This window comes from Psammomys obesus, unplaced genomic scaffold (genome assembly GCF_907164565.1).
Source record: "Psammomys obesus unplaced genomic scaffold, mPsaObe1.curated_primary_1811, whole genome shotgun sequence".
Taxonomy (NCBI): domain Eukaryota; kingdom Metazoa; phylum Chordata; class Mammalia; order Rodentia; family Muridae; genus Psammomys; species Psammomys obesus.
In genome coordinates, this window is record NW_026585797.1 from 32252539 (window position 1) to 32278572 (window position 26034).

At 38.3% G+C, this 26034-nt stretch overlaps 1 protein-coding gene across 1 annotated transcript in view; it reads left to right on the plus strand.

Annotated features, from left to right (window-relative positions):
- Window positions 1-15058, plus strand: part of Cep85l (centrosomal protein 85 like) — a 99237-nt gene extending 84179 nt beyond the window's left edge. The window contains exons 9-13 of the mRNA XM_055599369.1: window positions 1856-1973; window positions 2419-2469; window positions 7012-7119; window positions 10111-10342; window positions 13635-15058. Of these exons, the coding sequence (XP_055455344.1) occupies window positions 1856-1973; window positions 2419-2469; window positions 7012-7119; window positions 10111-10342; window positions 13635-13798 (673 nt within the window). The 3' untranslated portion in view covers window positions 13799-15058. The remainder of the gene's footprint in view (window positions 1-1855; window positions 1974-2418; window positions 2470-7011; window positions 7120-10110; window positions 10343-13634) is intronic.
- Window positions 15059-26034: the final 10976 nt, after the last annotated feature.

The following is a 26034-nucleotide window of genomic DNA, read 5'->3' on the forward strand; positions in this document are numbered from 1 at the left end:
GCCAATCGGCCACATCTGAGCATCCATCTTCAGACCTAAAGAAGTTAAACACTAAGGAGGATCCTAGGGAAGATAATTAAATCTCATTCATAATGTTAAACAGGATAGATACCAGAAGTGGTAGAAGAGAAGAAACAGGATGGGAGTCTACTATAGAGGGTCCTCTGAAAGGATCCACCCAACAGGGCATTGAAGCAGATGCTGAGACTCAGGGCTGAACTTTGGGCAGAGTGCAAGGAAGGAGTCTTGTGGAGGAAAGAGAGGGGTGGGTCCTAGATGGACATGGAGGGGACAGGAGCCCCACAAGGAGACCATCAAAACTAAAAGATCTGAGCCCAGGGGGTCCTGCAGAGACTGATGCTCCAACGGAGGATCATGCATGGAGAGGACCTAGACCCTCTGCTCAGGTGTGGCCAATTGGCGCTCAGTCTCCAAAAGATTTTAATTTTAGAGTGCATTTTATACTCAGTGTTTAAGTACATAGAAAAATACTGTTTTACACCAAATATAATTGTACTTGTAAGTAAATATTTTTTTTTTACAATTAACAATGTATTGCAAAGCAATACACAATATCAATACTACATTAATGATCATTGGTGCAACATCCACAGCTCATATTCTGCAACTGGTGCTATCAGCTCTTTTTCTACAACCTACGTATTGTGTTCTTTCTCTTTATTGAAGAAAAGGGAGCTTCAGATTTCTGTAATACTTTGAAAAAGAAAAGAAAAACCAAAATCAGGGTAATAAGAACATTTTCCTTTAGTTATCTGCCACTTGTTTGTTTCAAGACAGTCATGCCATATGTAGGCTGGCCTGGTACTCACTATTTTTAGCGTGGGCTGGCCTGGAACTCACAGCAGTCCTTTTATCTGAGTACTAGGTTTCCAGTTATGTACACTGTGCCTGGAAGATGTTGCAGCTTTTGACACTAATTCTCTTTCCCCCAGGTATTATTGTTTTGGTTTTGGTTATAATTGTTTGACACAGCTTTGCTTTTACCTAAATAGTACTAATCTTCCATTCTGATGACTAACATCTTCCTTCCCTTTACCTTTTTTTTTTAATTGAAAAAGGGTTTTTTTCCTACAATACATTTTGATCATGTTTTTCCCCTTCACCAGTTCCTCCCAGATTCTCCCCACTCCATACCTAATAACCACTTATATATTCTTTCACTCTCTCTTTAAAACAAACAAAACAAGAAACACAAACATACACAGAGAACAACATAAACAAGCAACAGATTAATAAGATAAAAAAATGCCCAAACAAAGCAAAAAGTCTAAAAGAATACCATTGAGTTTATTTTGTGTTAGCTAGCTACTCCTAGGCACAGGGTCTGCCCTTCAGTGTGACTGCATTGGAGGAAACTCATTTATTTTTTAACATACTAGGAGAGCTTCCTTTTTTGCTTGCTTTGTCACAGACAGCATGGCAAACCCAAGTAAGCTGTTAGCATGGTAGAACCACATTCTTATTAGTGAAAGGAAAACAATTCTGCTGGTTTTGCAACCACAGTCTTTACCACCAAACTTTGGCTGTGCTCAGAGTAAAAGGTAAGGATCTCAATCTCCCTATCCTAGTCATCTTGGTCAAGTAATGCTCTACTAGTGTTGAAGGTAATGCTCATCTAGGGAAGAAGGAAAGAACTGTGTAAGAGCACAGAAGTCAGCTTTGTGAGATGGACTTCAGTGGGACGTAGGGATGCCTCACCATAAGCGACTCTGACTTGAGATTCTCCATTTCTAAAGCAGTGTCCAGCCTCTCCCTATGGGCTCCTCTTACTTCTGTTAAACACATAGCTATTTGTATATTTTCTGTGACTCAAATTGATTTTTCTAAACAACAGCTTACAACAAAAAGTAGAAAAATGCCTTGAAGATGGAATTCGCCTCCCCATGTTAGATGCAAAACAGCTTCAAAGTGAAAATGATCATCTCAGAGAGCAGAATGCGACTGCTAGTAAGGTCAGTGGACAGTTGCGCACAAACACCAACTCTGCCCTGTGGAGTGTGTGTGAGCAGCTTAGGGTTTTCTGTGTGATTTATAATTTTAGTGATATTTAGTTTGCTTTGATTTGTAAAGAAGATAGCAATTTATTAAATTATATATTATTTAAACTTAAAAAACAAAACAAAAAGAGATATTTTTTCCTAAATTATTCCGAGTCTGTCTCAAGGTTATTTTTATAAATAAGGAAAGTGTCATTAAGAACTACAAGAAACTGTTTGCAGTTTTACTTATGGGTGGTCCAAGTCATCTTGCCATTTAAAGGATATTTAACTATTAGTGCTTCTGTAAAATAAAGGCATTTACAAATAAACCTTTAATTCTCTTTGAATTTTCTTGAAGTATTGATGCTTTTTTAAAGTAATGGAAAAGTTTCAGACTAATTTATTTGCTGTGTTTTAGATAATAGAGAGCCAGCAGGATGAAATTAACAGAATGATTTTAGAAATTCAGGTAAGCAATTTTTTTTTACAAATTTTAATGTATCTGTATGCTGATTTACTCACATTGACTATGATACCTAAAAGTATTAAAGTATATATCTATATATGTGAAAAAAATATATGTATTTTTTAGTATTAATGGTACATTACTTAATATTAATCTGAGCAAAATTCACAGTGCACCTTATGCAATTGTGAATGAACAAAATTTACTAATAAGAGAAAATTCTACTTGGTAAACCAGTTCTCCAAAGAGGTGGTCAGATTGTTCTCCCTTTGCTGCTCTTTCTCTTTAATTGTGTGTAGTCTGTCTCCAATTGTGTGTTCTCTGTCTCCAGAGAACACACTTGATTAAGGTTGTCAGAGATCTAATCATAAGAGTCTACTCGTCATTTAACTTTTCTATACCAGTTCCATATGGAAACATTCACAACCCAACTCTATGCATTTTGTTCTTTTACTACATCAGATTTTCCACAGAATTCCGTAGTGTTGTCCACAGTAACCTACTCATACTACCTTTACCGAGATCTCAGAAATCACTCTGTCTGTGTTCCTGTTTTGTTTTTTGATTTTGCTTCCCCTTACTGCCATTTGTAGTGCCTATAGTGCTAGTTAGGTGATGCTCACCAATAACAGAAATAATATAGTATCTATTAATTGTGGAGTACTTCCATTATGTATTAGTTAAACATACATTATTTGTTATTCTAGTTATTAATTTATTAGTTATTAATTCTAAGTATGATGTCCTACATTCTGTTTTTATAGTTTCTCCCTACCTACGTATCCTGTGCATGCATCCATGCTTGCATGCGTACACATTGTACTCAGTAAGCATAAGTGCTTGGAGTTTTCTTAAAGTGCCGTGCCCTCTCAAGAATGCCCATTTATCAGATGCCTTCTCAGCTGTGAAGATTGTGCAGAGCATTAGTTAATACTGTGTGGGAACTTACTCCTCAGCCTTTGGGTAGAATTGACAGTGCTGCTTTTAGTTTCTCTCTTCCTTCTAATAACACTGTTACTTTTTATGTATCACCAAATGATAACATGTCATGTGCTTATGTCTACATTTTACCAAGTTTCTTGAGGATGGTACTCTGGTACCTCAGCTGGGGAGTCAGAACTTACCAAAACTGTGGACACATAATGCACACTTTAAAAGTCTGGAAGCTAACAGGTCTTTAATTCTTTTAGTCATGTAGGCTTTGAGTTTTCAACAAATTTACTTTATTTAGGGTTCTTAAATGCTTCTACCTCCCCTCCAACCCACTAACCACTGGTAGGGGAGAAGAAAGTTATTAGGAATAGTGGGTTGTAGACCTTTTTAGAAGGTCTTAGGGTGAGTCCACTCTTCATTGTCCAGTACCAGCAGTCCAGTCCAAATGCCAACAACAAACAGCAACACAAATCAGCATGATTCAGCAGGTTGGAACAAGTCATTGAAAGCCAAAGTCTCAGTTGGATTGCCCCGAGAAGTTCTCTGGAATGTTTTTCTTTGGAAAGTCAAGTGTCAAAGAAGAACGAAGACCAGTGAAGAAATGTTGATCCAGAAAGCATTGTCTCACTGTTCGTTGTATTCTATATATTTTTTCTCTCCTAAAAGTCCACCCACGGATGTTTTCATCTGGCCAGAGGTCACCCCCCTAACACAGGACAGCTCATAGCAAAACATCATGTGCCCTCTCACAAGACAGCTTCCAGCAAAACATCACATGACACTACTGAGTCTTCAAAGAAACCAGAAACTTCCACTTCAACTCATTTGCCAGATACTTATGGAGCCCGTGTCTCTATGATGAATACAGTTCTTGAATTTCATTAGTGAGCAAAACAAGTCTCAAGTCAGTCTGATGGGGTGTGGTGGAAAAAATGGAAAATAAACATTAAGTTCTATTGTTTTTTTCTATTAGAAAAGTACTAATTAAAAACTTAAGTAGGATAGAGAGCAGTGACAAAGAGGGTTTAATGTGAAAGAATGTCCGTGAAATTTTTGTGAAGGAGGTAATATTTGAGGGGAGATTTCAATGCAGATAACGAGAGGGAAATGTGTGTGTATGTGCACATGCGTGTGTTGTGTGTATATGTGAATTTTTTTTTCAAATAACTCCTTTTAAGTTTGGTTTACAGAGTATGTAATGTCTGTTGTCTAAAACACATATGGCTTTCCTTCATTGGAGTTATTTGTGTGTTTTTTGATTCTTACATTGAAACAGTAATGCACTTAAAACCACTTTTCATCTTCAGAATTGCTCATAATAAATGCCAGTTAATTATGAACTTAGCAAACTCTTTAATGTAAGAAATATTTTTGATATTTAAACCCAATTTATAATTTCGTTAATCCTTAACATAGCTGATTAAGCACAAATAGATTGGTATTCTACGTTTTATGACAGCTAAATATTTATTTCAAAAAATATGACTCATTCATTTATACATAGTAGACAGCCACTATTTGGAGCAAACATTTTTAAAATCATAAGATTTAAAAAAGCTTTAAAAATTCTTTGTGAAATAACATACATTGTTTATTCTATGTTTGTTTATTTTTTTTACATTATTCATTCTTGATAGAACAAATTAGCTGAAATGTCTATCATTTCCTAGGTTGACTGTGTAGAAAAATAACTTAGTATTATGAATTTGTACATGAAAACAAATATATGTGCATTTGCATTCATAACACTAGTGCATATTTCAAAAGCTTCTGTGAATGGTAGGTACAATGCCAGAACCATTTTTTTTTTAAATAAAAACTTTGCCAGAACTAACCCTTTTCTGTTTAGTTGGGCAGATAGAAAGGAAATAAATAAACATGCTATTACATACGACCTGAATGTGCTTGACAATCAAATTGTGTTCTTTAACCTATTGACACCATAACCTTAACTAACTTGTCTTTAATCATTATTTACGGGTTGTAATAAAGCAGTTGCTGTTTAAGGGGGCGTGCTGTTGTCAGGCAGCTTTAGCGCTGTAGCTAGAATTCTTCTAGGAAGTAGACAAGTGTATCTGTGAACCTACTCCCAGTCTGGGAGGGGCTTCCTGATACCCACCAGGATGACATGTGAGGCTAACGTTATTTCTCAAATTCAGTTTTCCTTCTGTGACACTACTGCCATGTACTTCCAAGTTCTCCAGATAGAGAAGGTTGCCTATTTTGTCACTGCCTTAATTTCTGTCTTATGTGGAAACGCATTAGTTAGTAGCTAATTGTCATTCATAGTCAGCATGGCTCTGAGTTGATCAAAGTGCAAAACACTACTAGACTTTTAAGGAATTACAGTACAGAACTATGAAAAATCCTCTTTGGGCTCAGTTTTTGTTGTTAAAATATGGAGGGTTTAAAGTTTTCTCTATAATTCTAATAAAGCCACATATCAGGAAATTTCAGTGGAATTCTGAGTTATAGATGAATAATCTTGTCAGGCCAGAAAGCATAAATCTCCAAGTAGGAAATAAATCTCCATATATCATTCAGCCAAATGAAGTTACAAAACAATTGCAGTGTCAAAGATATTTTCAGATAGTTTTCCTTTGGTATTGTATTGTCAAATGCATTTTGAGGAAATGTAAAACAAGTTCCAGTAAGAACATATACTTATTAAAAGTTTTGATTCATTTTTATCTAACTTTTAAGTCATTAGTCTTTCAGAGTTTTATCAGATGACATTTAAACACAGTAAGCTAAATGTCTGCCCTGTACAAAATGACTTCATATGTGGTTCTAGCTCTGTGGTGCTCGGGTCACGTGCAGAGGTAATAGGGTGGTGCACATTCATAACGGATGTGTGCTTTTGGGGTAGTCCGTTTGCTGAAGCATTCTAACTTAAGAATATATACAGACTTGTAGAAAAAAAGGCTCTCTCTTCCCTGGTCATAAGTTTATTGACTTCATGGTCTGACCACAGAGGAGAAAGTTGATAGAAACACCTAGGAACCCTATTAACTATTGAGTTTATGGCAGCATCTTCCGGTAGTGTGTAAAAAATCAGGAGTCAGCTGTCACATTCAGGATTTCTCTCTCTCTGTGTCTGTCTCTTTTTTAGCGGTAAGAGCTTATCTACATGGTACATAATTTTATAATGGAGTAAGGAGATTAATTTTCAGAGTTTGCTCTATCCTAAGTTCAGGGTCATGTTCACTGCTCAGGACAGTATAAACAGAAAAGGGAGCTTAGCTACTAACAACTAATAAAAGCTTAGCTACTAATGATTAAACAAACAAAAAAAGGAACTGTCTTATTCTGTTTTACACTTACTAACCTTATGAAAAAAGTATTGCTTTGTTGCCTACACACTCACAATGTATGAAACACCAATTAATAAAATAATTATTTATAGTATAGTACTAGAGAGAAACCTCAATTTGACATGTTTCACACACATTAAAAACTTGCTTCCCTATTCCTTGGATCTAATGTGAATTGTTTTAAAGGTGACAACTTCAGCATTAGGTGAAAAGATCTTAAACATTGAGAGAGTATGTTAGACTGAAATGTGCCTTTGTTAATACTTGATTTACAGCTTTGTCACTGTTGTCATTTTAGTCTATGAAAGGGAAACTTTCTAAAGAGAAACTGACTACACAGACTGTGGTGGAAGAGCTAGAAAGGAAAGAAGGAAGCCTCCAGAAGTTGACAGAAGCATTGCTAGAAGTGAGTAACAGCCCGAAGGGTGATTCTCCATCTTTTTAAACTTAATGCTTATTTTGTGTATTAGATAAAAAACATGGTCAAATTGGAGGCTTGATTTTGATGTGCTGATTAACTAAATTCATTAGGCTTCATAAAAAAATAATGAAAGACAACCTTTATTTTTTATCTTATATTTCTCCCCCTCATACATTAGAATCCAATTTTTGTGATTTAACTAGGTAAAATCAAATGTTACACATTCACTGAGTCCCAAAGTGAGCAAATAAGGTATAGACTGGACAGAGACAAGGTCCTCTGAAAGTTCTTGGAGACTGCAGTGCTGCTATAGATCAGGCTTTCTCCTGAGCATGTGCTGAAGTACTTGACCCATGTCTAAGGACATGTTATATACGGTTTCTTGTGTTAGCCAAAGTGCACAAATGATTGCCCTAAAGTAGAGGATGTTCTCTTACATAACACAATATGATTTTCATGCTCAATAAAAATAATGATTCCTTATTATTTGATAATCTGTATTCACATTTCCCCATTTCACCAAGTATTTTTCCAGTGGCTGTGGAAGACATTACCCTAACTTCAAGAGCTGGAAATTGCATTTCATGTGTTACTATCTTTTGAAGAAACTAGAAGCAAATTCATCTCATAGATTTATATATTGTCACACCTTTTAGATTTGTCTAGTTGCTTTCTTAATGGTACCTTTTGTTCTTTACCTTCTTGTGTTTCTACTAAGATAGCTATTAAAGCTAAAGGGTGCATGAAATTCATGTTAGTTGTTTTTGCTATGAACACTTTGTACTGCTGATGTATTATATAGTAATTGATTATCCTGCTCTTAGTGGCAAATGGAAATACTAATATTTCTATGTTAAATGGTGATAGTCTGGCTTTTTATTATAAAGGTACAGCCACTACAAACTGTGGGTCTAGGTGAATATGTACTTTGCCAATATCTGTTTCCTTGGTGGGTTTAGCTTTTACCAAAGTTCATTTTTAATTTAAGTAGATTTTAAAATGTTAGTTTTTCGCATTTGCTCCATTCCCTTTACCTTTATTATCTAGCATTATATATAAAAGTGAACTTTTTCTTTTCACTCCAGCCTGGTTGGTCATTAAAAACTGTTCCAGTTGGAAATCCTGTCGAGCTTATTTTTCATTAGCAATTTTAAGGGTGAAGAGGGAAGAATCTTGGAGTTGAGGAAGGCATTTACTGAGTATAGTAAGCCATGAATTCATGATGATGCTTCTAGTTCCAGTCGATTGTGTGATGCTGCCATTTCTTTCCCTATCATTTGATATTTATATTTCTTTATGCATTAAATTGTAAAATTTAATTTCTATTAATATCATAGCATATGTTTTTTTTCAAGCTTAAGGAAATAGTTCCATTTTTCTTCAGTGGAATCTTTGGGTCTTTCAACCATATTTTTCCAGAAATAAATAGTTGACAAATATGAAACAAACTCAGGGGATTTTGTAGACTTTTGTCTCATTTTGGATTGTTTGAGATTTTTTGTCTTGTTCTTTTACTTGTATATCTTTTCTGTTTTATGGGAAGGCTGTTATTTTGTTTTGGGAGTGTATGTGTGTGGGGAGTTGCTGGTTTGGTTTTTCCTTTGTTTTTTAAAAAGAAAGAAAGAGGGGGGGTATTGAGTTGTGTAGAAGAATGGGGGAGGGAAGGAGCTAGAAGTAGTTCAAAAGGGCAAAAGTGATTAGATTATGTAATCTTTTCTACCCACCATTTGCCCTGTGTATCTCAGAAGCAGAAAGACACACATGGTATATACTCACTTATAAGTGGATATTAGACATAATATAGGATAAACATATTAAAATCTGCACATGTAAAGAAGATAAGCAAAGAGGAGGGCTCTGGGTAAGATGATCAATCCTCATTCAGAAAGGCAAACGGGATGGACATTGGAAGAGGGAGAAAACAGGGAACAGGACAGGAGCCTACCACAGAGGGCCTCTGAAAGACTCTACCCAGCAGGTTATCAAAGCAGATGGTGAGACTCATAGCCAAACTTTGGGCAGAGTGCAGGGAATCTTATGAAAGAAGGGGAAGATAGAAAGACCTGGAGAGGATAGGAACTCCTCAAGGAGAGCAACAGAACCAAAAACTCTGGTCACAGGGGTCTTTCTGAGACTGATACTCCAACTAAGGGCCATGCATAGAGACAACCTAGAACACCTGCTCAGATGTAGCCCATGGCAATTCAGTCTCCAAGTGGGTACCCTAGGAAGAGAAACAGGTACTGTCTCTGACCTGAACTCAGTGGCTGGTTCTTTGATCACCTCCCCCTGAGGGAAGAGCAGCCTTACCAGGCCCCAGAGGAAGACAATGCAGCCAGTCCTGATGACACCTGATAGGCTAGGGTCAGATGGAAGGGGAAGAGGATCTCTCCTATCAGTGGACTGGGGGAGGGGCATGGGAGGAGAAGAGGGAGGGAGAGTGGGATTGGGAGGGGACAAGGGAGGGGCTACATCTGGGATACAAAGTTGAATGAATTGTAATTAATAAATAAAAAGGATATATTATATGGATAACGTTTTTTTTTATAAAAAGAGAAGTAGTTCCAGTATAATTAAGTCACATCTGTTAGTGAACAACATCACAGAATGAGATTAAGGTGTCCTTGTTCTTTTTATTCCCAGTGGCTTATACTGTGGGAAATGCATATATAGGCAGTCTGCTTCTGAGTTAAGGCACTGGAGAACCTGAGGCTGCTGGGTGTGGATCACTCCCTTTGTTTACTGTGGCCATCTGATGGCATAGGAGAGTCAACCTGTAAATACAGATGAATGTGGTTGTTTTTTGTTTGTTTTTTCCTACTGAATGTGTGTAGTTGAATTTGGTTAAAGCAAATATACTATGATGTTTGATAATAGACTTGTTTGTAGACTTCAGGAAAAATGTTAACCTGTATGACTTTTTAATATATTTTCTTTGTTCTAACAACTGCCTTTTGTTTTCTTTATCCACTACAGAACCAAAGACAAACAGGGGAGACAAACTCTTTACTGGACCAGGGCCAGGAAGCAGAGAAGTCTAGGCTGCAGACCATTCATTCTAAGTGGCCTCTGTTTGATTTGACTGTGATTGATCAGCTTTTCAAGGAAATGTCCTATTGTTTGTTTGACTTGAAAGCGTTGTGCAGTATTCTTAACCAACGAGCTCAGGGCAAGGAGCCTAATCTCTCATTATTACTGGGAATCAGATGTAAGTGGCTGTTGACTTGTCTCTACTCTGACTGCCTTTTCCATGTTTGTATTGTTCTCTTTTTTCCTTTGGCTTTGTAAATCTCAATTCAGTTGGCAGTTTCAGGTTTACCTCTCACTGGTTTATTATCTGAACTATGGAAACCAGCAAGGGCATAGCTGCAGAATGCCTAGAGATGGCTCCTGAGTCTGTGAAATCAATAGTTAGTAATGATTTCCTCTTTACACTCCTTTCTGATGCTTTTCAATGGCATCTGGGCAGATGGGCCATGTGTGTGTCAGCTGCTAGAATATATGTAAGAGAACATATGTAAGTATTTTGTAAGCCTTGTATGCCCTGTGGCTGAGTGTGGGTGCCAGTCTTTCCATGTGAGCAGGATTCAAACCCACATATGTGCTGTCACTTTGACATGCTTGGCTTCTCTCCTTCCTTTGTGGCATCCTCTGTACTCTGTCTCAGTTCTTTGCCTCTACCTGAAATTACGTGAGAGCTACCCAGTAATAAAATAATATGAGCTTTCTTTTGGGGGATTCTTTTGTAGGAATGTCCATCTCTTTGTGTGGTTCTCAGGAATATAATATTGTATTGTAGCGTCTTTAATAGATAAGTAAAAAGGTTAAAAACTGGGAAAGGCTACATTAAAAAAATTCTATTGAATGCTTTCCTTGATATGTTTGTATGTAACAAGAGAATACTTTCATTTTCTTCAAAAATAGTCTACATATTTCTACTGCATAATTGGTATTTTGGTTTAAAACAAATGGTCTTAAAGAACATCATTTGTTAAATGAAACATATATTTGTATTAAGTAGGGTCAGCAGAATTTTACCTTAACTTCATAGCTTTGTTCACATGTTTAAGTGTAGGCATGTAAAATCTCTGATCACTATTAGTAAATGACAGCCATCTTAAGTGGTGTGGTTACTAAGGTAGGTGCTGTCAGCACAGGTAATTAAACAACTCCTCATTAACCAAATTATTAGATCTTTGCCATAAGTACTGTAATTGAGATGTGATCAAAGAACAGTGGTAACATAATGAATAAAAATGAGTGAGACTACATGGGTAGGGGCTACAAAGGGTTCATGGAGTAGCTGGCATCTGACGTGGATCTTAGAGAAGATTTGCCAGGTGAATACTGACACTTTGATTTGAATGGATCTCCTGGAGTAAGAAGAAGATGTGCACATATAAAAGACTTCAGTGATTTAGAAATTTTTCCCTTCAAGTATAATATGCATTCAGCACAGCGTGTATTAACCTTTACATTAATATAGTAGGGCTACACTAATATGAATACAGTGGAGGCTCAAGACTGTTCCTACCTTCCCCACCACCCAGTGCATGCTCTGTTCAAGCTTTCAGGTTCAGACTCTGAATCCTTACCTTACATTTGACATTCTGAAATGCCAAGAACCAATGAATTCTTTTGAATTGCTATCTCATAACTCCTCCAGTAATCTATTGGCAGACCTACCCTACCCCACTTTTCTTAAAATGCTTTGCCTTCTTGGTTTCCATGACATCATTCTCCACATTCTACTTTCACTTTTATGACTGCTCATCTTCAATATTCTTTGGACTTTCTGCAATATTCTTATTGGGGTTAAACTGGTCATGGTGGCACACACCTTTGATCCCAGCACATAGGCAGCGGGGTGAGAAGCAGGAGAATTTCTGTGAGTTCAAGGCCACCTAGTCAACATAGTGAATTACAGGACAGCCAGAGCTACATAATGATAGCCTGTCTCAAAATAATATTCGACACATAAGAACTGGTGAGTCAGTGGATGTTTTCTTCCTCTCTTTAGTGCCTATTCTCTCTGAACCCTTTGTTTTTTCACATCTTTTTCTGTTATTATCATTACTTTCCTGCCATATACTATTTATCTCTCTGCCTAGAGGGATCTTTGGTCTTTTGATGATAGTCACATTCCCCCTGCCCCGTACACCCCCCCCACACACATGCATGCACACACACCGTAACACCTACCTATTTCCTAGGCATTACAGACTCAGCATAACTGAAGTAGACCCCTTGACCCAGTTAACCCTGCTCTTCACTGTAAGGAAGAAGCACCACTCTACTCTGCATTTTTCTCTGTGATCGTTCCCGGTTGCTGACCCTCACTTTAGCTGATGACAGTTGAGCTCTACCAGACCTACTATTTATTCCTACCGTTATACCAGGCATAGTTCAGGCTTCAGTAGCCCTGCACTGGACTAGTTTTTCTGTTACCGTCGTATTTATCCTCCTATCTCAACTCACTTTTCATATTGCTGCCAGGGCTTTGTCTAAATCACAAATTATTTTTCCTAATATATTTCCTGTGATAGAGAGAATAGAACCTATCTGTCTTTGTAGCTTATTTCATATGACTACTCTTGCATGTAATTTGTGTTCTACTGTTTAATGGCTGGATACTAGTCTTGAAGTTTCTCAAATTCCATCAGACTACTTTGTTTCCTGCTTTTAGGGACCAGGAATAAATAAGATCCAACCATTTCTCCATTTAGGTCCATGTGTCTTTTTATCTGTACCTCTGTATCTTATGGGTAGTGTTGAGTCATCCAAAATACCTTGTGCTCGGTTGTTTGTGGAATTGATTGAAGTACATTGAATGTGATCATTGACTTTTTCATCCAGCATCACACCTTGATCATGGCAAATGTTCATGAATATTTAAAAAACAGTTATTTGGCTCCTGTGCCAGAATAGTGAAGGTAGAAATACTTTATTTCAGATTTTGTTGCTTTTTTGTTAGGACATGCTTACAAAGAGAAACTAGCATAGATTAAAAGCCAACTGACTAGAGCCTCACCCCTGTTACTCAAACACTGAGCCTCTCCATAAACTTGATTTAATTGTTTGAGATTGTAGGGTCCTAGTACTCTGGCTATATATTTTGAAACTAATGTCTGTATCCCAGAAATAACCCTTTTGTAATGATAAAACTTAAGACATTTCCTCTCTTCATGCAAATTTTCAGATTTTGCCAATGGAAAAGAATTAAGTATTCTAGTGCAGCTCGTAAAGAGATATAAGAGCACTTTTTTTTTTTTTTACTTTTGTAACATTGCCATCCAATAAGGATGCTGAATTTGTATATGCTATATGAACTTAATATATTTTAACTAGCAAGGTTTTTGTAATATCAAATAATCTAGAATTCGAACCCAAGCCTTGCCTGGTGTTCATTGTACAACATCATGTTGCCATGATGAAGTTGAGAATCTTACCATGTCTATTAAAAAATGTGAGACATTTCTCTCCATGCTTTCTTTACACAGCAATGAACTGTGCAGCTGAGGAGACTGAAAATGACCACAGCCCAGAAACGCTCACTAAAAAGCTCTCAGATGTGTGCCAGTTACGGAGGGACATTGATGAATTAAGGACTACAATATCAGACCGCTATGCTCAGGACATGGGAGACAACTGCGTTACCCAGTGACCAAGTGTTGGTCCACAGCAACAATGACCCTTGTGAAAAGCTGCTGTGTTGGACTCCTTTGTTTCTCTTTAGGACAGACAAGGGAAAGGTGAAGCTTTCTGCCGTTCACTTCAGCTGTGTTGTTGTTACGTTTGCTTTCCTGAGGAAGTTTTGAGGGGACTGATGAGATCACGCAAACAAATCACGTTACTATTTGAAAAATGAGATAAAGCCTGCAAGAAAAAGAACAAAATAACCTGTATCTTCAAACTACTGATTGTAGGACCAAGCTGTGAACAGTGCCCTTCAGATAAAGATGTAGGATTTCCTTTGCTCCTGTAACTTTGTCTATATACATGTGAGTGCTCATTCATTCTCTCGCTTGCTCACTCTGTCTCGTGTGTAAATGCCCGTGCACGTGCATTTGCATATGCATGGACTTAATCCACAAAATAGTAGGATTTCAAGGGTCAAAGCAAAGCTTTGAAAGGCACACTCTTAATTCTACATTTTATATAGAACCATGTGTTACATTTTGAAATTTTTATTGGCAGGCTGACTAGATCCAGTACCAGTGGGCTGTTCTCATGTACAAGGGCAGCAAGATAAATCATTTGTGTTTTCAAAAGTGACTGTATTGAGGTGTGTGGAGTAAAGTTGGCCGGATAATTGCGCTGAAAACAGACCAGCTATTTTTTCCAGAGTGCTTCTAGATTGTCTCAGCAGTGTGAAACTTTAATGTGGTGATCTTTTCATTGGCATTGTAATTTTTATATATATAAGAAAAAGTAATTGCGGTTAATTTCAGCATACTCAGTACTATTTGCAATTTTTATTTATGATATATATGCAAGCCAAGCCATATATAATTAATAGAAGTCCTCTGAGGCCTCCATTGACTGTTATAAAAAGACAGATGGCAAAGTAGCTCTGCACACTTGCTTTTTTTCCACATTTCAGCATTTATGTTTGAGCAGCGTTGTGCCTGATTTAATCTACTTTAAGAGAGCATCTTATTCATATGTGAATTAATAATAGCATAAAACAAAACATAAGTTTCAATGATATTTTAATTTCTTTTATTGTATTTGTTACGTTACAGTTTGTCATGGAGTATGAAATTGCTTAGGTTAGTTCATCTGGAGCACAGGGTACTATTATGAAGCGCAACTCATTTGAGCAGATGTACACAATCACCTAAACTTCAAATAAGTATTGTCTGCATATCATTTTTTTTTTTGCCAAGATTATATTGCAGTTAGAATTCATTACATTTTTTTTCAATACAGGTAAAGTGTCACCCTGTATAAATTGATTTGACTTTCTTTTCTTTTCTTTTTTCTTCTTTCTTTCTTTTCTTACTCTCTCTCTCTCCTTCTCTCTCCTTCCCTCCCTCCCTCCCTCCCTCCCTCTCTCCCTCCTTCCTTTCTTCCTTGTTTTCATAACACAACTCAGTTTCCTTGAGGCAGGACTAAGAGCTGGGAGAATAGAGATGTGGAACCTGCAGTATAGTACTGCCGACTGAGAGTAGACATGTACCAGTGTTCTTGCTAAACTTACTCTGGTTTAAAGCTTTCTCCTAGAAAATATTTTTTCTCAATCTCAGCAGTGAAAACTTAGTGGGACAGACCTTTGAGGAGAGTGCTCAGGAAGACTCTCAGTTAAGAATGGACATGTATTCTGCCATCCATAGACATTTGAATAGCTTGTTATACTGCATCCTAATGACAGATTTCCCTTCTACCCCACTCCTCTTGGGATATGGCTACTAAAAAGTCAGTGTGTCAGGGTGATTATGCTCCCAGCTCCCTAACCCAGAGAGGAATTAGCCACTCAAGAATTTGGTTCTTTAAAAATGTGTTTATTGGGTTTTTAGAATAGTGCTTTGATGACAATCAAGAAATTGTTTATTACAAAAATATATGCCTTGCATAATGTAATGTCTACGTAGACGGTCCCAAGCTGTCAAGTCAGATAATGGCATCTACATGGCTCAACCACAGTGCAGCCAGCAGCACATTTACCTTCTCTTTGGATAGACCATCCTCTGGTGATTTCAGAAATAGACACCTAAACCTATAGCAGTAATCAACAGCCATTGCTGATTTGTGTTAGCAGCTTCTTATATCTCCAAAGTCCTAGTGTTTTAGTTTATATTTGGAAGTTTTATAATTACTATTTTAAAAGAAATTTATGGTTATATATTTTAATATGCATATATGTGTATATATATATATATACATATAGAGACATATACACACCTTTTTTTTCTGACCACTTGCAATAAATTAAACAATTTTTGTTTTGACTGGTTTTCTATAGCTTAAAGAATTTAATTCACATATCTTAGAGTAAAATGCTTAACCAAGAAATTATTAAAGTGCTATTGATACATTTCAGTTTCTAAATTGTATACCACCATTTTAAAAGGCATCCCAATGTTATAGTCTTGATATAATGTGTTACAAATACTAATCTTTTATTAGCATCTAAAATTAATGAAGGGCTTTGATAAGTAGTCACCTTTGGAGGGGATTTTGTGGAAATGGAGCTGGTTGTATTCTAGTTAGCATTTTATTTTTCAGAAACATCTTCCTAAGACATACCATTGCTGGAACAGTATTAATATATCACATTGAAAATGAGATTTACCATTAGGTCAAAGAAGATGGCAATAGCAATTCTACATTGTTTTATTCCCATTTTTCGAAGGCTACACGTGGAAATTACTATAATGACATGCCTAAACTAAAAAGGAACTTAAATTCTAAAATAAATCTATCTGTAGGTTTCCATATTATTGAACTTTGGTTTCAGTTATGCTTTTGTGTATCAAGTCTTTTCTCCTAGGAAGTGTTAAACATGGTATTTTTGTTTTTAGTCTGTTCAAGCTGAAGCCATTCTAACACAGCCACATACAACACAGGTAGTCTAATAGTTACCACAGGGAAGCCATAGTTACTTACCTGTGCAGGTAAAATGAGCTGAATCAAGGCCACATAATGCCTTGTCCTTGCATTTGATAGCAGAAAAATAGACTTAAACTTAGTAAATTTTCATTGCCCTCTGATTTTAAAATTGTAAATCTTGACTAGGTAAATATACAAGAGAATTTTATTTTTAAAAGCATGGTCCCTTTTAATATTTAGAATAAGACTCCTCACTGTTTGATGTTAACAATATTATACCATAGTGATGATTGTGGAGTTGTAATTTTGAGAAACTGACTTTAACTTTCAGTAGCTTGTTAGAAAAATCCAAGAGCTAGAAAATGTTGCTAAAATGAATATCGGACAGTTAGGACTTGGAAGCTTGTGACAAGTACTGTTTTTGTGTCAGACGTGGTAGGAATCTCTGAAAAGATATTTGTAAAGGGACTGTTTCATTGGAGAATGTTCTTTAAATATCAGTGGTAATTCACTGAGCAACAGGAGCTAAGCATGTGGGCTCTTTTGCACAGTACTGTTGAACTCAAGCTGAAGTTCTCCATCTGTCACTACGTAAGTAATTACAGTGATAGGATGTTCTCTGAATGACCATGCATAGCAGATGACACTCGGAACCATCGATAGCTCTTTCCCCTCCCACTTTTTCCATTTCTGACAGTGTTCACAAACTAAAAGAAATTGTCTCTTATTTGCTATAGAGAGTAAAAATTTCAACTTTGTCCCCAAAAAACATTGATGCTGATTGCTGTACGAATGTATCATTTAATCATGAAAGGGAATGATTTGAGAGTTCGTATTTAAAGGAAATATTGAATATAATAGAATGTACTTCGAAATCAATAAGTCATCAGCAGCACTGTTGCGGCTGCACACAGAGAACCTTTTGTGCCTTTTTGCCTGCAGTATTTATTTCTCTTACATGAACTATAAGAATGTTGATTATTGCACCTTGTTCTTTGGTGAATAGACTTAAGAATTTTTCTAAAAAGAGCCATTTCTTGGTTAGATGATAGCTACCTTAATAAACATGAGAGGATGTATCATATTTATATGTGTTTGAAGCTCAGCCTTTTCTATATAGAAAGCAGGAAATTCCTTTAAAATGTATTCATTTGTGTGTATGTGTGTATTTATATATATATATTATATATGTAGTTATTTAAGTACTTAAGCGTGAAATTGAGCATCATGTTGGCATGGTGACCAGAAGTAGTAAGGTGCTAGATGGTCACATTAAAAGCACAGCAGAGTGTGCAATCAGTCACTGACTGACTGGTGGGTATGTAAACTAGGTTCAGTTTTTGAACCACCAGAATACCTCATGTGTAAATACAGTGTTCATGACTTAACTGAAAAACAGTTATTGTAAAAAAAAAAAATGTGAAGCCACTGGCTGGCTTATGCCTTCTGACATTTTGTTTTTACCTCCTTTTTTTGAAAGGAGTTGTTTTTTGTTTTTGTTTTTTAAATAGGGTTTACAGCTAGAAATTTGAATGCCAAAGTTCTATTTATTAAACTAAGAAAAGAGTTTTCATTGTTAATGGCTAGTATTTTTCCACTGGACTATTGTTTGTTGATGTTGAAATTTGTATTTACAGAGAAATAAATTTTTTAGAAAAATAACTCTCTTCTTGGTGTCTAATGTTGGTATAAGAATGTATTTCATGTTCCAGGCTCACTGTCCCAAATTCTCAATGACAAGAATATGTTGACTTGACTTTTAAGTAAAAGCTCTCCATAAATAGAGGAATCTTTGACCAGAACACAAAACTTCCACTCTTTGAGCGTCTTATTTCATTAACTAACAAGCTTTTCCTCAATGCCTTTATGGAAAGGTGGAGAGATTTCCTATGGACAGGTGTCATAAAAGCAAAGTCAAGTTTATACTCTTCAGCTGCTAATGCTGTCCTCCTCCAGGGACTGTGTATACCTTAGCTACTAGTGCTGTGCTCCCTTAACCTCAGCTGCTAGTCTGTGCTTCATTGGGGACTAGGTGAGTTACTGTTTCTTTTTTTAAATATTTATGTATTTATTTATTACAATTTATTCACTTTGTATCCAGGCTGTAGCACCCTCCCTCATCTGCTCCCAGTTCTACCCTCCCTACCTCTTCTCCCCAATGCCCCTTCCCCTGCAGGGGAAGGTGATCAAAGAGCCTGCCCCTGAGTTCATGCCAGAGACAGCTCCTGTACCCCTAACTAGGAAACCCACGTGGAGACTGAGCTGCCATGGGCTATGTCTGAGCAGGGGGTTGGGTCCTCTCCATGCATGGTCCTTGGTTGGAGCATCAATCTCTGCAGGTCACCTTGTGGAGCTTCTGTCCCCTCCAGGTCTTTTTATCTCCTGCTTCTTCCATAAGATTCCCTGCACTCTGCCCAAAGTTTGGCTATAAGTTTCAGCATCTGCTTCATTACCCTGCTAGGTAGAATCTTTCAGAGGCCCTCTGTGATGGGTTCCTGTCTTGTTCCCTTGTCTTCTCCCACTTCCGATGACTATCCTGTTTGCCCTTCTGAGGAATGAGGATTAAGCATCTTCCCTAGGGTCTTCCTTGTTGTTTAGCTTCTTTAGGGCTATAGATTTTAGTATGTTGAAATACTGTTTCTTAAAACCAAATTAATCCTAGAATTAAAATTTCTTCTGCAGAATGAAAGGATCACTTTTGATTTTTTTAATTTATTAAAGCATATTCTAGTGATGTTGATAAAAATTGGAGCTTTTTCTTTTTTATATATTTTATTTTTTATGTATTACAATTTATTCACTTTGTGTCCCAGCTGTAGCCCCTTCCCTCATCTCCTCCCAGTCCCGCCTTCCCTCCCTCTTTCCCTATGCCCCTGTCCTAGTCTACTGATAGGGGAGGTAGTACTCGCCTTCTATCTGACCCTAGCCTATCAGGTCCCATCAGGACTGGCTGCATTGTCTTCCTCTGTGGCCTGGTAAGGCTGCACCCCCACCCTACTCACCCCAGGGATAGGTGATCATAGAGCCAGCCACTAAGTTCATGTCAGAGACAGCCCCCAATCCCCTTACTAGGAAACCCACTTGAAGACTGAGCTGTCATGGGCTACACCTGAGCAGGGGTTCTAGGTTGTCTCTATCATGGTTCTTAGTTGGAGGTTCAGTCTGTGCAAAGACCCCTAGACCCAGATTTCTTGGCTCTGTTGGTCTCCTTGTAGAGCGCCTGTCCCCTCCAGGTCTGTCTTTCTTCCCCTTCTTTCATAAGATTCCCTGCATTCTGCCCAAAGTTTGGCTATGAGTCTCACCATCTGTTTTGATAACCTGCTAGGTAGAGTCTTTCAGAGGCCCTCTGTGATAGGCTCCTGTCCTGTTCCCTGTTTTCTCCCACTTCCAATGTCCATCCCGTTTGCCTTTCTGAATGAGGATTGATCATCTTACCCAGAGCCCTTCTCTTTGCTTATCTTCTTTACATGTGCAGATTTTAATATGTTTATCCTATATTATATGTCTAATATCCACGTATAAGTGAGTAATATACCACTTTCTGCTGAGATCCCTCACTCAGGATGACCTTTTCTAGTTCCCATCATTGGCCTGCAAATTTCATGATTTCCTTGTTTTTCATTGCTGAGTAGTACTCCATTGTGTAAACGTACCACAATTTCTGTATCCATTCCTCCGTTGAGGGACATCTGGGTTGTTTCCAGGTTCTGGCTATTACGAATAACGCTGCTAAGAACATCATGTCTGTAGACAATTGGAGCTTTTCAGACACTATGACCAGCTTTCTCCATTCAGATCCTGTGTCAGAAACAGACTACCGAGCAGCACACACTTTCTACCTGTAGCTCTTCCCCTAGGGTTGGGAGCATGCACAATTACCTGGTTCAAGTACACAGTTTGGCAGGTACGGGGGGCTGGGTATGGGGACACATTTGTACAGTGTTCTCAGAGAAGTGATAAAACCACTATGTATCTGAAAAATACAGCAGGAGGCTTAATTTTTTTTTAATTTTTAAATATTTTTTTATTTTTAAATAATTTTATACATTCACTTGCATCCCAGCTGTCGCCCTCTCCTTCTTTCCCTCCAAATCCTCTCCTCCCTCCCTCATCTCCTCCCTGCCCCCTTCTGAGTCCACTGAGAGGGGGTGTCCTCCCCTCCTTCCATCTGACCCTAGCTTATCAGGTATCTTCAGGATGGTTGCAATGTCCTTATCTGGCCTAGCAAGGCTGCTCCTCCCTTAGGGGTGGGGTGGGGAGGGGGAAGCTCAATGAGCCAGGGAGCAAGTGGTGGGATAGGAAGGGATGGCAGTGGGTTGGGTCTTTGGGATTTGAATTGAGGGTATGGGAGGGGTCTTGAGGGCAGGTGTGTCTCTTCTGTTTTTCTGATATCTGCCCAAGGTGGGAGTGGATGCATTGTAGTGGGGCCAGGTCATGGGGCAGGAAGAGTTGGCAATGGCCTGGGTTAAGGGTGTCCAATTCTCCATTGCTTTTCAAATAGTGCTTAACATCTTAGTTGGAGCATCAGGAAGGACTAGCAAACAAGGCGTACAAGCAGGAATGGAAGAGATCCCATCCTTATTTACATATGATATGCTTATATCTGAGACCTTAAGTACCCCAGAAAATTCTTATAACTGATGAACACATTCAGTAAAATAACAGGAAACAAAGTCAGCACAAAAACAAGAAGCTTTCCAATTTTCTAGTGACTATGCCCAGAAATAAATAAGAGAAACAATCCCATTTATAATAGCCTAAAATGGCAAAAACCTGGACGTAAACCTAACCAAAGAAGTAAAAGACTTCTTCAGTGAAATCACTGATAAAATAAATAGAAGTTGTAAACATCTCCCATGCTCACAGATTGAAAAAGGTTAATATTGTGAAAATAACTATTATAAAAAATAATCTACAGATTCAGTGCAATTTCCTTCCAAATCTCTATGATCTTCTTGCAGAAATAGAAAAACAATAAAATTCATGTGAAAATGCAGAAGTCTCCTAAATAGCCAAAACAATGCTTAGTGAAAAGAACAATGCTAGTGTTTCGAGTGAGTGACAGTAACAAAAACAAAAGTGGACGTGTAGATTGATGGAAGACCATAGAAAAACCAGATATAAAAGCACATAGCTACAGACACAAACACACATTTGTGAATTCAGAGGGCAAATTTAAAAATTCCTAAAAACAAAAGGAAAGTACAATTTACCAGGTCCTTTGGGGCACAGCTAAGGAATTCCTAAGGGGGAATTTTATGGCTGTAAAGTGCTGATGTTGAAAAATCAGACCTTGGGGCTAGACAAATAGCCTGTGGTTAGGAGTACTTGCTGCTCTTCCTGAATCCCCAGGTTTGGTTCTTAGCAGCCCCATCAGCAACTAGCTCTAACTCCAGGGTATCTGACATCATTGGATGGCCTTCTCCAGGCACTTCCACACATGTGCACACACAAATATGCATAAATTTAAAAACTGATATAACGATGTACCTTAAGGCTCTAAAGAAAACAAGAAGCCAATCCTATCCCAACAGGCAATAATAATTAAGATTAGGGCAGAAAGTAATAAAATGGAGACCGAAGAACAACACATAGAACCAATGAAACAAAGACCCGACTCTTTGCAAAAGTTAACAAGATTGATGACCTCCAAATCTAACAAAGAGGAAGACAAAGAAAGATCAAAATCAGTAAAATCAGAGATGCAGTTGTTATGGGCTTCAGTGAAATCCAGAGGCACACTAGGGAATACTTTGAAAACTTAGAGTGCAAAGCAGGGAAACCTTGAAGAAGTGGATACCTTCCTAAGTGTATATGAGTTATCAAAATTAGATCTAGAGGATATAAATAATTTAAACATACCCATTGTAGGCAATGAGACTCAAGTCAACCAAGTGTCCACACAAAGAAAAACGCAGCACTGGATGGATTCACTGTTCAAACTTTTAAAGAGCCAAACTGTTCCACAAAATGCAAAGGGAAGGAGCACTAGCAATTTAGTCTCTGACACAAAATCCAGACAAAGATACAGCAACCAAAATAAACTTGCAATCTAATTTCTGTGGTGAAGAATTCTCAGTTGAATACATGCAAACAGGATACAGGAACACCTTAAGAAGATCATACATATGACACATCTAGTTTTGAGTTTGGCACAAAAGCGTGATTTACCTTCGGTGTACAAGAGTTCAAGGGGATGGTTTAGTCATTAATACTGTTATTGGGAGGCGGGGCAAGATGGCAGAGCCGGGAGGACTCTCATTCTGACCAGCAGAACACCAGGATTAGCACAGTGACCAGCAATCAGAACTCACGGCCATAAGACACAGGCAATTGTGTTTCCCAGGTAGAGGATATCCCACGGTGGGGGATTCAATCAGCTTTTAGCTCACCTGGCTAAACCTCGGAAGAGATCCCCATTCTGCCAGACGCTTGGCCACCAGCCCCAGCCCAAAGCCACAAGCCAGTGTCTCTGGTCACGGTCCCAGAGTGAACCGTGCCCACCGCACTATCAGAGACTGGAATTTTCAGTCAAGAGATAACCCCACGGTGCAGGAAACGATTGGGACCAACCTTAGGTCACCTAGACATCCCCTGAAAAAGACTCTGGTTCTGCGGGCGCCCCAGGAGCCAGCCCGGAGCCAGAGCTGGGGATCCAGGCTCCGGCACAGAGCCCTGCCTGCACGCCTGATTCGCTGCCTCAGAGAGAACTGTGGGCCCCAGGGCATCAGAGACTGCATTTCACTGTCCGGTGCAAACCCACAGGGAGGGAAACAGCTGGTCTGATCTCAGAGCACTCAGCCGACACCCTGACCCCGAAAAGGTCTCGGAAAAATTACCCAGTTTAGGCAGACGCCCAGGCTCCCAAAGGCCAGAAAGGCAGACACAGGCAGTTTCTGCATGCCAGCTAGCTAGCTGGCGGAGACTGAGTGGTGCGCCCCAGGGCAAAAAAGAGACTGCGAGTCCCTGTCTCCAGAGAATCCACAAGAAAGGGAGGAAACTGTACTGACTTAAATCACCCAGTCTTTCCCTGGAAAAAGTCTCACAGACCAGCGGGGCCGAGCCGCCATCACTCAGCTGTGCTCCAGACACAGGCACAAACAGTTGCTGCGTGCCAGATGTCCAACTGGGTCACAGCAGCTGATTATTAAATTTACAGCAAGAAACCCAGAAATAGGGCAGCTGTCTTCAGGACTTGCCTGGGTGAGAGGAGAACCCTCTCGACTAACAAAGACCACAGTTACCACTCAGGTCTCTATCACTGAGGTGAGCAGCAGCAACTCCTGAAAAAAAAACAAAAAAACAAAACAAAAAAAAAACAACAACAACAAAAAAAACGCCAGCCATCCAGGGACTATACCCAAAAAGCTGAGAAGACTTCCTTCAGGAAAAACCAGCTTTCTGCCAAGGGGATTCTCTCCACCACAGGATCCCCAGGAACCACCAGAAAATAACCCCAAACACCTAAGATAACCCAATGGGTAGAGACCAGCATAAAAGCTCAAGCAACAAAAGACAGAGCAATATGGCATCTCCAGAATCCAGGGGCAAGTAGCCCTGGACACCGCAGCATAACTGAAATCCAAGAAGATGACCTAACAACTATGCTCATGAAGATGATCACAGAGGAAACAAATAAGATACATAAAGACATAGAGGAAGATAAACTCAAACAGAATATTGCCATCCGTAAAGAAATAGAGGAAGCTGCAGCCAAACAGTTTATGGCCTTTAGAAAGGAAATGCTTAAAGCACTGAATGAAATAAAAGAAACAGTTGAAGGAACTAAAAGAAAAAACAGGAAAGTACAATCAGACAGGTGAAGGAAGTAAAGAAAACAACTCAAGACCTGGAGATAGAACTGGAAAAATTAAAGAAAACACAAATGGAGGAAATAATGGAAAGGAAGAATCTAGGGAAGAAAACAGGAACTACAGAGGTAAGCATAACCAACAGACTACAAGAGATGGAAGAAATCAATGTATCTGTCAAAGAAAATGTTATATCAAAAAATTTCTGACACAGACCGTCCAAGAAATCCAAGACAATATGAAAAGACAAAACCTAGGAATAATAGGTATAGAGGAAAAAGAAGACTCCCTTCTCCAAGGCCCAGAAAATATTTTCAACAAAATCATTGAAGAAAATTTCCCCAAGTTAAAGGAGAGGCCAATAAGAATACATGAGGCCTACAGAACACCCAACAAATTTGACCAGAAAAAATCCTCCCGCCACATAATCAAAACAGTAAGTATACAGAACAAAGAAAAAATACTAAAAGCTGCAAGGGAAAAAGGCTGAGTAACATATAATGGCAAACCCATTAGAATTACACCTGACTTTTCAACAGAGACTATGAAAGCCAGAAGGGCCTGGATGGATATCATGCAGACCCTAAGAGAACACAGATGTCAGCTCAGGCTACTATACCCTGCAAAGCTCTGAGTCCTCATAGATGGAGAAAACAAGATATTCAATGACAAAAACAAATTTCACCAATACCTACACACAAATCCAGCATTACAGAAGACACTGGAAGGAAAAATACAACCCAAAAAAAACTAGCTTCTTTCAAGAAAACACAGGAAATAATTAACCTTACTACAGTAAAACAAAAAGCAACCAAGCATACAACCTTATGACCACAGCCAACATCAAAATCAAAGGATCTAACAGCCACTGGTCATTAATCTCTCTCAACATCAATGGACTCAACTCTCCAATAAAAAGACACATATTAACAGAATGGATATGTAAACAAAACCCAGCAATCTGTTGCATACAAGAAACACACCTAAGGTACAAAGATAGACATTACCTGAGGGTAAAGGGTTGGAAGACAACTTTCAAAGCAAATGGACCCAAAGCAAGCAAGAGTAGCTATTCTAATATCTGGTAAAATAGACTTTCAACCAAAATTAATAAAAAGAGATGGGGAAGGACACTTCATAATCATCAAAGAAAAATTCCACCAGGAAGACATCACAATCCTGAACATCTATGCCCCAAATACAATAGCACCCACATTTGTTAAAGAAACATTGAGAAAATTTAAACCACATATAGATCCCCACACATTAATAGTGGGAGACTTCAACACCCCACTCTCAACAAAGGACAGGTCAACAAAACAGAAATTAAACAAAGAAACAATGTCTCTAACAGAGGTCATGAATCAATTGGACCTAACAGACATTTACAGAACTTTACACCCAAACACAAAAGAATTTACCTTCTTCTCAGCACCTCATGGAACCTTCTCCAAAATAGACCATACAGTTGGTCACAAAGCAAGCCTCAACAGATACAAGAATATTGAAATAATCCCTTGTATCTTGTCTGATCATC